Source organism: Stenella coeruleoalba, assembly GCF_951394435.1.
Source record: "Stenella coeruleoalba genome assembly, chromosome: 19".
NCBI lineage: Eukaryota > Metazoa > Chordata > Mammalia > Artiodactyla > Delphinidae > Stenella > Stenella coeruleoalba.
Window position 1 is genome coordinate 46,450,605 of NC_137165.1, and position 13,559 is coordinate 46,464,163.

The 13,559-nt window shown below is 44.3% G+C and overlaps 1 protein-coding gene across 3 annotated transcripts in view; it reads left to right on the plus strand.

The window, feature by feature from the left end:
* Positions 1–13,559, plus strand: part of MAP3K3 (mitogen-activated protein kinase kinase kinase 3) — a 62,692-nt gene that overhangs the window by 33,857 nt on the left and 15,276 nt on the right. For all 3 annotated transcript variants that reach the window (XM_079904920.1, XM_079904921.1, XM_079904922.1), the window contains one exon: positions 5,769–5,889. In XM_079904920.1, the coding sequence (XP_079761046.1) occupies positions 5,769–5,889 (121 nt within the window). The remainder of the gene's footprint in view (positions 1–5,768; positions 5,890–13,559) is intronic.

Sequence of the window (13,559 nt, forward strand, 5' to 3'; positions counted from 1 at the left end):
AGAATGCGGTTAGGAAGGCTTAGAGTAAAGAAGACATTTTCTCATATTATAGAAGTGTCCTTGAGCATGAGGACTGGTCTTCTCTCTCACAATGTCTTCTTTTCTGGATGTGTTTTGGGAAGTATTCTGAAGTAAAATATATACTTTATTATTTCATTTCTCTGTTCAAGTTACTCACCTGCTCCTTGTAGGCCTTCCTCGTTGCCTATCATGTAAGATCTAAATTTAGCCTGGCACCCAAGGGTTATCACTAACTACCCTTCCTCTCAGCTCCCCAGTCTCATCTTTCCAAGTTCTTCAGCATACTTCCACTATTCTGCAGTTCTTCCTGCTTCCTCTTTGCCAGACCATGGTCAACCTTTTTTAAGGCTCTAGCTTGATTTACCTGCTGCAGTTTGGTCAGTATTTTTGACTGAGACCATTTTCATTATTCCGTGTTCCTTTAGTCATTGGATATAATTTGCACACTAGTTTATAGGTTCCTGAGTAATTGCCCTCTAGTTGTTGCATATTTGTAAGTTTTACCCCAAAAGATTATAAGCTCCTTGAGAACGGGAGCTGTGTCTTGTTTTGGAACCCATTCTCTTAAGAGAACACAGTGAATACTTCTTGAATTGTTAGCAGGAGTCAAGCAGAAATCATATTCTGCCAACCCCTTCTTTACAGAAGAAGCTGGAATTGGGGTTTAGTTTAATGATGTGATTGTTTAACTGGGAGCTAGCACCCCTGATTGTGATCCCTCCACTCCCCTGATGAGAAACTGTAGACAACTGGTTCTTTGCATTCGCTTTCCCATCCAGTAAGGGGTGCACTCAGCTGCAGATACTGCTGCAACACCAGAGCTGTTTGAAAGATGACCATCTAAGCTCTGACACTGATGGTGTGGCATTAGATATCACATAAAATAAGTGCCACGTTGATGCCTCTCTCTCTAAGGATGTGTATTTTTTAAAATTATTATAAAGTCAGTATAACTTATTGTAAACTTAAAAAAAAAAGAGGACCGTCTTACATAATCCTAGCACCGTAACACATTGATTGATTTTTGCATACGCCCCTCTTTGGCCATATGTATACACACTATAAGTGTTGTCATGGTATTTATACAATTTTCTACTTTAATTTTTCACTTAACATTGTCATGTACATTTTTCTGTTAATATACAGTCTTCATGATTATAATTTATAAGGATGCATAAGTCCGTTGAGTGGCTATACCATAATTTAATTAAATAACCATTTTTGCTACTGTTGGAACACTTAAGCTACTCCTTTTTTTGCATTTATAAAGATTTGCATTTAAGACTAATAGTGGCATTGGTGGTGATGAAATCTTTCCTTGAGGACTTCCTCAGCTAGACCTCAGGCTTCTCAATAAACAGAGGTATCATGATCCAAAATTGCTACGTGCTTAGGAGTCCTACTTCTGGAAGTGCTTCTCTGTTTGTGATGAAATATCAGTTTTCTTCTAGTTTCTAATCTTTTATGGACCAATTCTTTTTTAAAAACATGAAAAGTGAAATGGAAAATTTAACTAGAGACGTATAAAATACAAGCCCACAACTTTTATTGTTAAGTTCAATAGACATGAGTCACTGCCAAATTGTTGTAAAAGTGCTTAAAGAGTTACTCTTCCATTTTGGTATTTACCTTGTTGAGGACTGGTATACACCGCAGGTTGTACCCTGGCACCAGCCCACAGATCACACTTTACATACACTTCTCCAGGATACCATATCAACCTGGTCTTCATCTCCTCTTGATGGTAACTGTGAGCCACTTTGTTCTCTACTTAGTTTCCTCCATTTTTAGCAATCTGTCAACTCATCCACCTTTTGTTATCACCTATACCTTTACTTCCCTTCTTATTCCTGTTTCTAAATGTACTATCTCTTTCTACTCTCCAGATTCCTTTTTTATTGATCCTTCTATGACAGCTTCTGATCTTTCCTCTGTCTTCATCCCTCACCAAGGTGGAAAGTCATACTCCTCCCATCGCACCTGGCCAAGGCCAGGACTTAGGCTTCAATATTGTTTTTACCTGAGAACTCCTGGATTTGGGCAATCACAGAACCTCCTCTTAATCTGAAGAGTCTTTCTCTAGCCTTGGTTTTACTGCCATTTTAAGATACTTCACCGTCTCCTTCAGTAGTTCTTGCTGCCCTAGCCCTCTGCCTTGGGCCATCAACTCTTAGCTGTTTTCCTATTACAGACTTCTTTTCTAAACATGTGTGCATCTAACTCTTAATTTATCTTTCTGCTCTTGACTTTCTTATAACTTTCTCGACCTTTCCACTGTCATAACATAATCTCAAGCTTAACATTCTGTTGTCACTTGTACCTGCATATGATAAAAACTAAATACCCAACCATCTTAAACTGTGAATGGCATTTTGTTTTGTTACCTCAGATTCTCTCTGACAAAAGTAAACTTATAATCTTCTCATCTAAATGTTGCCCACTTCCCAAATTTCCCATCAATGAATTTAACACTATTTAAGTTCAAGATATCAAGGATAATCTAAATGGTAATTATTTTCAGTTTTCCAAGAAACTAATGGGGCAAGTGCAGGAAGTTAGAACGAAACTTGTTGGGCAGAATACCTTCAGTCTGGCCCCTGTTTAAAAATCATTACACTTTACATGTATAAGGTACTTTCAACTTTCATTTGGTTTTTGCAGCTTTGAGTGGTTGGTTAGGCATCTGTTATCGCCAGTCTACCCCCTGGGGAAACTGAGGCTTAGAGTGATTTGGCCTAGGTGAAACAGTAGATAGCGACAGAGCTGGTCTTGAATCCAGATGTTCTGACTGTAGTCCAGTATGTATTAGATACCATCCAGGAAAGGGATCTTAGAATTATTGTAGTCCTTGGGAAACCTCACCCAGGTTCTTTCACAGTTCATTAGAAACAGAACAGAAAGTATAATGTTGCCCGTGAGGAAAACTTGTGAGATGTGTCATTCTCTTCCCCACAGCTCAGAAGGTTAACTGAGCTAGGAAAGGTCCAAGAGAAGACAAACTTTTTAAGGGGTTGGGGTCAGTTTTATATGTGTATGGCCTAAAAAGCCTGGAACTCTTTAGTCGGGAAAGGAAGCCGAAGCATACCTATGTATAAACAAAGCCTGTGACGCATTGAAGAGCAGGGATAATAAAAACACAGATTTGTTCACCTAATCTCAGTTTGGATGAGCCCCTTGAATATTGAGGATTATCATAGAACAAAATGGAAATAAGAATTTGTATAAGGGGTATAAACATGGCATCCTTTATTCAAGTTGTATAGCTTCAAAGCAGATTTTTTTAAGGCTTTTAATAAATTCATGGATGTTAAAGCTGTAAATCTATTAAATAACCTGGATGCTTCCACAGCTATCATAACTGTCATGGTCTATCATGGAAATGTCTCGTTGCCACCATTGAAGCAGAGGACTAGTGACATCCAAGGTGCCATTTCTCAGCTCATGTTTCCGTGAACCAAACTAAAGCAAACACACACACACCTCTTCTTTTCCCCCTGCATCATTGAATCCACCTGTTCCCTTTGTCTGACACCACCAAATCTTTTATCGAGATGATTTGTGGGTCAACTTTTATAATCTCTTTTTCTGCTAATCTCCTCGCTTCCAGTGACTGCAGTCTTTGTGCATGTGGCTCCCTGGTAATTTTTCATGTTGTTTGTGTCGGCCACAGCACACTGCTACCCCCAGAGCCTTTCAGTGAGGTTTTCATTGAATGGTCAAATGAAATGACCATTCTATTTGCTGTCTTTAGAATGTTCTGCCAGCTACACACTTTATACCTGTTGGCTCTCCTTTCACTCTCTTACAGGTCCCTTTTATTTTTCCTAGTCCCACCTTCCTCCTTCCTCTCTTGCCCACTTCTAGGTCTTGTTCAAGTTTCCCTGAATCCTTGCATCAACCTCATTTTTGTTTACCATGCCATTCTCTTTTATCTCCTTAAATCAGGGTTTTCTGAACTTGACTGACTTATTACAAACACTTGGGGGAGATTTAAAAAACACCAGTCCTTCGGCCTTACCCCCAGAGATTCTGTTGTAGTTGGCCTGAGGTGTTAAAAACCCCACAGGCAGTTCTGCTGGTCGGCTCGGGCTGAGAACCATTGCCTTAAACCCAAGTGTGACTCACCTCCTAAGACCTTGCTGCCGCCCTGTGTCAGCATCACCTGAAAGCTTGTTAGAAATGCAGATTCTCAGCCCCAGCCCAGACCTACTGAATCACAATCTGCACTTCATCAAGGTCCCAGGCGATTTGTGTGCACACGAAAATGTGAGAAGCCCTGCTTTGAAACCTTCCCTGATTCCCTTCATCTGTTTTCCCACTGTTGCCACAGTCAGCCTTTCGTTTTAGAAACCTACGCTCGTGCTGGCTGTTGAACCTCCTCTCCTGGCTCAGCTTTTAGATTTAAAATTGAGAGTTTAGAATCTATGTTCTTTGATACGTTTCAGATTCATGTTGCCACGATGTATTGAATTCCCACCCTGTGTAAGGCCCCGTGTCTAAGCAGGTGTCCTTGGGGTGCTCAGCGTGCAGCTCTCCTCTTTCTGACTCTAAGGCTGTGGCTTTTTCCTTGCCCTTCACTGGCCTGCTTCCCCAGCGTGTGGCTTTGATTGTTTTTTCCTTTCTGACCCTCGGCAGAGAGCTATTGCACATTGGAGGCTTTAGCAAGAACACTCACTTCCCCTTGGTCTGACTTCCCGTTAGAGCAAGACAGTTTGTCAAGACAGCCCTGCATGTGATAGAGTCTGGCGTGGGGGGACTAGAGGAGGCTGCTTGGCAGCTGAACTTAGCCCTGAGAGCGGGAAGCCTTTTTCCTGGAGGACAGGATATAGTTTGTTTAGGTTGGACCTTTTTTTTTTTCTTACAGGAGGTAAGAGAGAGAGAGAAACAAGTAGAAACTTTGACCCAAATTATTTATAAATTCTGAGCTCCCACTCTCCACAGTGCTCTGCTTATTTATGAGCACATCCTGACATCACTTAGCTCACCTTCAAGCTGCAGTTTTAAGCTTTCTCAGTGCAAGGGTCCCTTTCTGTTGCTTTGTTTTCTCTCAAGTGCTCACCTTGAGGCCCAGCAGGGTCAGTGCAAAGTGAGGTAGATGTGGCAAGGCTGCTGACCCTGTTCTGAAGTCCTTGACCTCTGGCAGAATGGTGCCTTGATAGCCTTTCTGAGATGAACACAATCCTGAGATGGTTCACATGTAAACCCCAGTAATATGAAGCATCTGAGACCTTCTTACCTTAATTTTCCAGGAGTGATTATGGTTGGGGAAGAAGCAGCATATCAAGCTATTTTTTAAGTTTATCAACCAGAATTTTTGGTGCAGAAGTTGCCACCATTCTCCATTCTGACCCCCCACGTGGCAGGTGATCTTGCCACTGAAATAATTTCCTGCTTTTCCTGCTATTCTTCCCAAGCTCTCTGGAGAGTTTTATGAGAGGGTATTTACAACGCTTTTCTGTTTGGCACATTATTACAGGAATGCCTGTTATTCTTCTGTGTCTGGGTCATCACCTAATAAATTGGAGCACTGAGTCTCAGTGCTCTATATCAGTGAAGCTGGATAACTACATTGAGTAAACAGTGATTTGCCAAGATGAGTTGAGGAGTGAGATTTGAGGGAAAGCTGGGTAGCTCATGTATTGAAAGCATGATGGCGGCTGAGAGCATGGGGAGGCCCAGGGAGGGGCGGGGGGCCTTTCTAAGCCTGCCTGCTTAACGAGCTCAGCCTTTTTCCTCTTATCTTGCAGACCAGTTCCCCTCCCCACTCCGGGGTGTCCAGGCAGGTGCGAATCAAAGCTTCCCAGTCTGCAGGAGACATAAATACCATCTACCAGCCCCCTGAGCCCAGGAGCAGGCACCTCTCTGTCAGTGAGTATCTCACCCCTTTTTTCCTCTCATCTAATTTATCTGGCCATGTATTTTTTTAAATATTCTTTTTAAAAATTATTAAAAAACAGTCATCAAACGTTATTGACTGCTACGCTGTTCAGAATAATGTTCCATGCTTTTCTTTGGGGAGAAGAAATAGACAAGTGACTGGGATGGAGTCCTGACCCTCCAGGAGCTTACACTCTCATGATGTGGTGGCAAAATCAAATTCCTTTTCAACAGTCCTGAAAAAGTGATCTCCTCAAACATCTGCTTGAAGACCTCCAGCAGCAGTATACCCTCGTTTTTGACCATTCTTTCCCCAAAGGACTGGGGACTTGTGAAGTTACGAATCAGGTCCAAGATTGAGTTTTGACATCAAACCTCTTGCTTGTGATTCCTGAGGAGTCCTAATGCTTCAAGGAAGATGGGACAAAGTTTCTCCAGTGAAACTCCTGGAGAGTCAAACTAAGTTGTCTGGGAAGGGCAGGAGACTGTTGACATAGTAAATACAGTTGGCTCATTAGGAAGAAAGCTACGAAGCTGCTGACGGGCCTCCCCAGGAAAGGAATCTAAATCAGGTCTGTGCATTATACCAGGCAATCCAGTTTTGCTCTGGATCCCATTTCCCACAGTCTGAGGAGAAAGCTCATTTCTTGAATTGTGCAGTTTGTTTCAAGAGGGAAGTCCGGCCTTAACAATATTTCTGTTGAGGTTGCTGCCCTAACGTCGCTGAGACCCCTGCTGCTGTCCATACAGGTTCTATCCATACAGGTAGAATTGCAGCAAACTGAACTGCTCTCTGGAGATCCTGAGCTGAACTTGGGGAGGTCTGAGCATCAGTCCTGTCACTGAGCCTGTCTGGGAGTGATAAGCCTCCTCGGGGGGCAGCCGGAAGAATGTGTTGCTGAGGCACTGACTTTGCCTCACTGAGTAATTTCTGGAACCCTAGCAAGCACTGGTAGTAAGTGTTGCCAAGCTGAAAGTCTGTATATGTGTTTCATATTTCCCTAACATTGTGGATAATTGGTGGCTGCGTTTTCAATAAGCTGGTTGAGGAGAGAGCCAGCACCCCAACAAGGAAACCTTATCTAGAGTATCTCTGGCCCTAAAATCCAGGTGCCCTGGAACCTGGGAATCTCTGCTAGTTTGGCCTCTGTTCCAGAGCCCTTGTAGAGAGCAAGGGGCTGGAGGAGGGCAGCATTGCTCCTTTGCAGAGTAAGCTGTGAGGATGGACACAGGGCAGTGATTGGGCCTCCGGCTCCTGAGCAATTTCCTGTGACTTGTGTGTGGAAGCTACATGCTGGGCCCTCACTGTAGGGGCCGTATATGGAATTTCCTTGTCTGAGAGTGCTAAAATCTTACGGGGAGTAAGATTTCTATGAACGAGTTCCTATCTCTCTAGAGAATGGGCAACACAGCCTCCCAGCACACACAGATCCTGGGTTCCTTCAGTCAGCAAGCATTAGGCACCAGCCTTTGGGCTGGCATGAGTGCCATGGTGGAGGCATCTGGGAGGCTGAGAGTGGTGCGGGAGCACAGAGCAGGCAGTAACCAACGGCGCCCAGGACTTTGGGGAAAGGTTTCGCTAAAGAGAGGGAACATCAGAGCTGACAAACTAAGGAAGATTTACTGAGTGCAGGGACAGATACTCCGGGCACAGAAAAGGGCATCTGCCAGGCACGATCACAGAAGAAGGTGGTGGCTTCTGAGAACCCCAGGTGGTTTGGAGTGGTGGGTTTGACGAGAGAAGCAGGCAGAGCCTGGCAGCCTTTCTAAAAGCTGGAAAATGGCAGAGATTATTTCTAACTGGAACGACCTGGGAAATGCATTCTGGGATTTTTATAGATTATGGAGGATTTCCATAAGCAAGGATGAGGGGAGAGGGCATTTCAGTGATTTGCTGGTGGAGATCCCACTTATCCTTCAGATTGGCTCGTGTATTGATATTTGGAGAAGTAGAGAAGGCTGGGAAAGAATGCCTGCCTTGGCTGGGGACCCTTGTCTGCACATGGGCTTGTTCGGTGGGCAGTGGAGAGCCACTGGGAACAGTGACCCCTTGTACCCATCTCTATCCTAATGCTTATCACATTGTCTTGTTATTGTATCCCTCTCCCTGTCAAACTGCATTTTTACTCATTTGTTCATTTATTCATTCAAGAAATAATTGCCAGAATCATGGGAAGCAAAACACACAGTTCCCGTCCCTATGGCCCTTGTCCACCTGTGGGAAGTCAGACCTTACGTGTCATGATGTGATTCATCTATAATTACAGGCTGCGACCAGAAGGTGTGTGGTGCTGGGAGCACGTATAGCAGAAGGATGTGACCTGATTTCGGGGCCAGAGAAGCCATAGGCTGTGACCCAGAGCTTGAAGGGGACTTACTCAAAGGGGATATAGGGAGGAGAGCTCCAGGCAGGAGAGCTGCCCATGCGGAGGCCTCATGGTAGAGGGAGTGTGGTGTGTTTGAGAACCAGAAGGAAGCCCTGAGGGCTGGAGAGCTGAGAACAAGGGAAAGGAGGATGGGCTGAGGCTGGGGAGGGAGACTGAGCCTTGGGGTCCTTACGTTGAAAGCAGTGAAAATACACCTTAGGATTTTTAAGTGAAGAGGAATGGGTGGCATATTCGGATTTGTATTTTGAAAAGATTGCTCCAACTGCATACAGTGTGGAGAGCCAATCACAGGGGGGCAAGCATGGGTCCAAGGGAGAACCGTATTAGTTAATGCAGTGGTCCAGGTGAAAGAAGACAGAAGCGTGGATTAGGCTAGTGAGGGTAGTGGAGAGAGGAAGGAACAGGTGGATTTGAGGCATTTAGAAGGTAAAGCCAACAGGACATGGCATCGTGGTCTAGGGACATGGGGGGGGGTGCGGTCCCTGAGATCCTTTTAGGATCTGGAAGGTCAAAGCTATTTTCATAATAATACTAAGACATGATTTGGCTCTCACATATATCTAGTGGAATTTTCCAGAGGTTACCTGCCTGAGGTAATGTCATTGCTCTATGGCTAATGGAATGTGTACTTGTGTATTATTGTGTTTTAAATTTTTTTGACCCTTATTTCTGATACAGTAAATATCAATTGATATAACCTGTATAAATAAAAGCTCTTTGGTGTCCCAAATTTTAGAAGTGGAAAAGGGTTCTAAGTTCAAAAGGTTTACGAACCACTGTGGTATTGGATTGGATTTTCAGGTGTTGAGAGAACAGGACGTAAATTACTGGTTTGTGGATTTGGGTAATTGGCAGTGCCTTTCACCAAGACAGAGACTAGAAGAGAGCCTGGTTTCAGGCACTGTGAAGGGCAGACCTTAAGTTTTAGACAGGTTGAATTGGTATAATTATGGATATTTTGGTATGATTATCAATTCACCAATAAACATATTTGTGTTTTTTTTTTTTTTTTTTTTTAAAGAGAGACAGCCAAGAGGTGATAGCAGATGGGCAGCTAACTATACAGATCTCTAGCTCAGAGGGGAGAAAACCAGAGGTAGAAACAATTGGAAATTGTCAAGTCGAAGCCAGGGGCCCAGATAAGAGTTTCTAAACAGACTACAAAATGAGAAGAGAAGAGGGCCTAGGACTGAGCCTTAGAAACCCAGACAGTGGCCAATTAGAGGAGGATGAGCCTGCAAAGGACGCAGGAAAGGAGTGACGAGAGAAGTAGGAGGGAAAGTAAGAGAAGGTGGGAAGAAGACGTTACATGGTACCAGCCAGGTTGGAAAGGACAGACCAAGAGTAAGAGACACAAACTTGTCATTTTCATCCACAAATGTCTGAGTGCTTGCTGTGCTGGTACAGGGTAAGGCCTTACTGGAATAGAAGGAAACAGAAAGAGAGAAGTCAAGGTTTAAGCATGAGGGACTAGGAGAAGCCCTAGCTATACAAATGGGGTTAAATGAGAAGCCTTAGTGATCCAACTCCCCACCTACAGGAGGGGCTTCTCTGCCCTCCTCCTCCACCAGCATTAATGTACTTGTGCTACCAGTGCATATGAGTGAAAGACTAAACATGCAGGTCATTCAGCTCCCACTGCAACATTTTCAGTAATGAGGAAGTGCAAGGAAGCCCAACCCAATTTTAGACAGCTCTCTTTATTCGACGTTCATCCTTATTTTGAAGCGAAATTCTGCCTTCTCTCACTTTACGCATTGACTCTAGTACTGCTCTCTTGAGCAACACAGATAACATCTTTCATATGACAGTTTTTCAGATATTTGAAACCAGCTATCCTGTTCACCTTTTGTTTTTTCCATCATAATATACATACCTTGAATTCCAGGTTTTTTTCAAGCCAGTTAGTCTGCTAAAAATAAAATAAAATAAATAATAAATAAATAAATAAATTTAAAAAAACTACTAGGGAATGTGTTAACCCAAAAGAGAGACCCCTGTGGGAAGATCTGCAGACAAGGCAAATGGAATTTCCCTACGCGAATTTACCCTTCCTTGTGTCTTTGCCTGTAGAAATTCTGTCACCTTTGAAGCTGAGCTCAAGCACTGTTTCTTCCACAATGCAGTGGGCGGTGCCCTTAAGCCATCGACTAAAGGACTTGTCCCTGCCACATCTGACTCCCATTTGGTCTAGTGTATCTTAAGTCCTTCGCCTCTGTTCTCATTCCATCTCGCTCCTCGTCCTGCCACTGCGTCCCACAGCGGGGCAAGCCAGATTGCCCCACTAAGGAATGGGTACCTGATGAGTAGAGGCAATCAGTTCTTTCAAGGGGTTTGGCCATAAAAGAAAAAAAGAGGTGGGCTAGTGGCTTAAGGGAGTGGCAGAAATAAGGTCAGGATATTTTTTAGGCTAGAGATCTGAGCATGTTTATGAAGGGAGGCACAAAGACAGCTGAAAAGGAGATTGAAGGTGGTGAAGAGGGGACCATAGGGGAGCTGACTCCTGCTGGGGGTGAACTGGGGAGTCCAGGCAGAGGGCTTACAGTGCCTTGGTAAGGAGGAGGGCAGCCCTCTTCCTCTGAGAACAGAGGAGGAAAAACTCAGGCAGAGGGAAAAGGAATGTTGAAAGGATGAGATGACTTACAGTGACACCCGGGCAGTAACAAGTTAGAGAGCTATACACAGTGCACACCTCCAGTCCTGGTAAGATATGCAAGAGTGGAAACCAGGACTGCAGAGGTAGTGACCACATACATGGAAACAAAAAGGTCAGCTGCCTTCACTGCACAGGATTTTTTTCTCCTTCTTGCTAAAAATTCTTCTGTGATACTAGATGAGACCAGAAACTGTTTAGTGGTGGTCACAACTTCAAAATAAAATGGGAGTTTTGAAAGTTGAAACACAGGATGTTCTCAAGGTCTTACGAGATGAAAATATTGCGGAGCTCTGCTCTGCACAACCTGGTCCAGTGCGAGGATATTGAAGAAGAAAAAAAGATTTGATTCTTCCCCTCATCAGCTCCCTAAGAGAGAACAAGGTTTAGAGAAAATAGTCGATGGCCAAAAAAAGCTTTCTCTTTGTACTTGCAATGACCTGCACATTAACACTGACCCAAAGCCCTAGAACTAACTCCCTGTGGAGGCAACTTCCTGACTGCATCAGCTTCCTGACAGGAGTCTCCTATGAGAAGGGCTAGAGTCTGAGAACCTAGCTTTCAGCTTTGAGTCAGAAGACAGAGCAAAAGAATCAACCGTATCATAGGGTAAGGGTTTTGCTGCCCCAGATCAAGGAGGTAAGCAGAGAGCCAGCAAGCGCTAGAGGAATGCAGACAGCTGGCAGCTGAAATCCTTGTTCAGAAGAGAGCACTTCTGAGCACAGGATTACTACTGTGTTCTTTTACTTCAGCTGGTGCTGAGAGGGGGCCCCTTGGTATAAGTGCCCTGATGAGACTAGAGCAAGATCAGGCTGGAATGCCAGGGAAGGGTGGCCCAGAGAAGCTGCCTGCCTTCTGAGACCTAGGATGAGCTGTGTCTTGCATAGCACTGTGTTTGTGCTGTCTGGCTCACTGTTGTCCCTGCTGGTAAATACGCGAGGATCAGTGAGTCTTACAGTTCAGTATCCTGTCCTATTCAGGTCCCCTGTCTAACTCGTTCTCAGATGCTGTTGTGTGTCTCATTAGCCCCTAATTTCTGAAATGAAGATAAAAACAAAACTGAAAATGCTCTGGAGCAGTTCTGCCAACTCCTGGTTTTTCCATTCGCTTCCTCTGATAGCCATTGGTTTGGGGAGACTTCCCTTTCCTGCCCCAAGCTGTGGGCCTGTGCACAATAGCCCCTGGCCCATTGCCCATCAGATAACAAGGCTGGCTCTCGGCAGGCAGCAATGTGTATTGGAAAAAGTGAAAGTCTCTGGCTGGAAATAAAAGCTCAGAAAACCTTTGCTGTTTTCCCCCAGCCCCTCCTGGGTCTGTAGTGCTGGCCTCATGTGAGCTAGTCCCATCCCACCTGCAAAACCAGGGGAGAGTTCAGTGGCAGCAGTGAAGGAGAGAATGGGTGTTGAGGGGCCAGGGATCTTTTGTGCCGGGGAGGTCTCACCCTAGATGCTCTGATGCTCAGATCGAGGGTAGTTCAGCCTACCTGGGGGTAGTTTGGACTAGTGTGTGGGATTTCATCAATATGTAAGAGTTTTTCTTTCTCTCTCATCAGTTCCTCACAAGAGACATTTTTTGTTTGTTGTAGGTCAAATATGTAATACCTTTTCGCTCCAGAATGTATTGGTCAGGGTTCAGTTGCACAGAACAGAATCCACTCTGACTAGTTTCAGGAAGAAGGCATTTGGTGCACATTCTGGCTTGTAAAATCATGAAGAGTGAGAAACAGACTCTAAGTCTAAAGACACACTGCAGAGCTCCTCTTCCCTCTGTAATGAGGAAGCCACCGGATCCAGAAGCACAGGGCCCCTGTGCTCTGTCCACACACCACTTACACAGGGATACCTGCACCTGTGTCTTGAGATCAGGTGTGGGGTCTCTGCTGGTGTTGCAGCAGAAAAACCAAGGCTTCTAGGACTGTGCCCAGGAACAGCAGGAAGCCATCCAGATCTCACACAAGTGCATCTAACTGGCTGAACCTAAAGGAGGTCTTAGAATAGCTTTTAGCTGATGAACTTCTGAAGTGCTGGAAGGCACACTAGAAGGGTAGAATGGCTCTTGAGTCTATCTAACCCATTATATCTGCTACACAGAGTGAAGGGAACGAATGGAATTCTATTGAGTTCCTACCACGTATATGTGTACCTGTGCTACCACATTTCATTTATAATTTCCAAAAACGGTTATGAGGTAGATAGTTGTTTCCTTTTTGAAATGAGGAAATTTAGGTGAGAGTTTAAATCATTCAGCTAATAAGTGACAAAGCCTGATTTGAACCTCTGTTTATCTAATTTTCAAGCCTAGGCTTTTCTCACTATACCTTGCTCACCTTTTTAGGTCGCTTCTGCTGCTGACAAATGTTGCCAACATAGGGATTGGATTTCCATAGAACGTGTGGGCTACTGGAATGTTTTCCAAAGCCGGAAGTGGGAAGTAGGCACTGGGCTAATGTTTGTAAGCCATGTGTTAAAAAAGCGCTCTGTGCTTTAGGGCACGCTAGGGCTTAAGAAAACTATCTTTTTCTTCATGGTTACACTGGCATTTTGTGCTACAGTGGCAAGGGAAATGGCCGGCTGCATGGGTCTTTGACATCTGGCCCTCTGAAAAACGGAGTAACTTTCTTG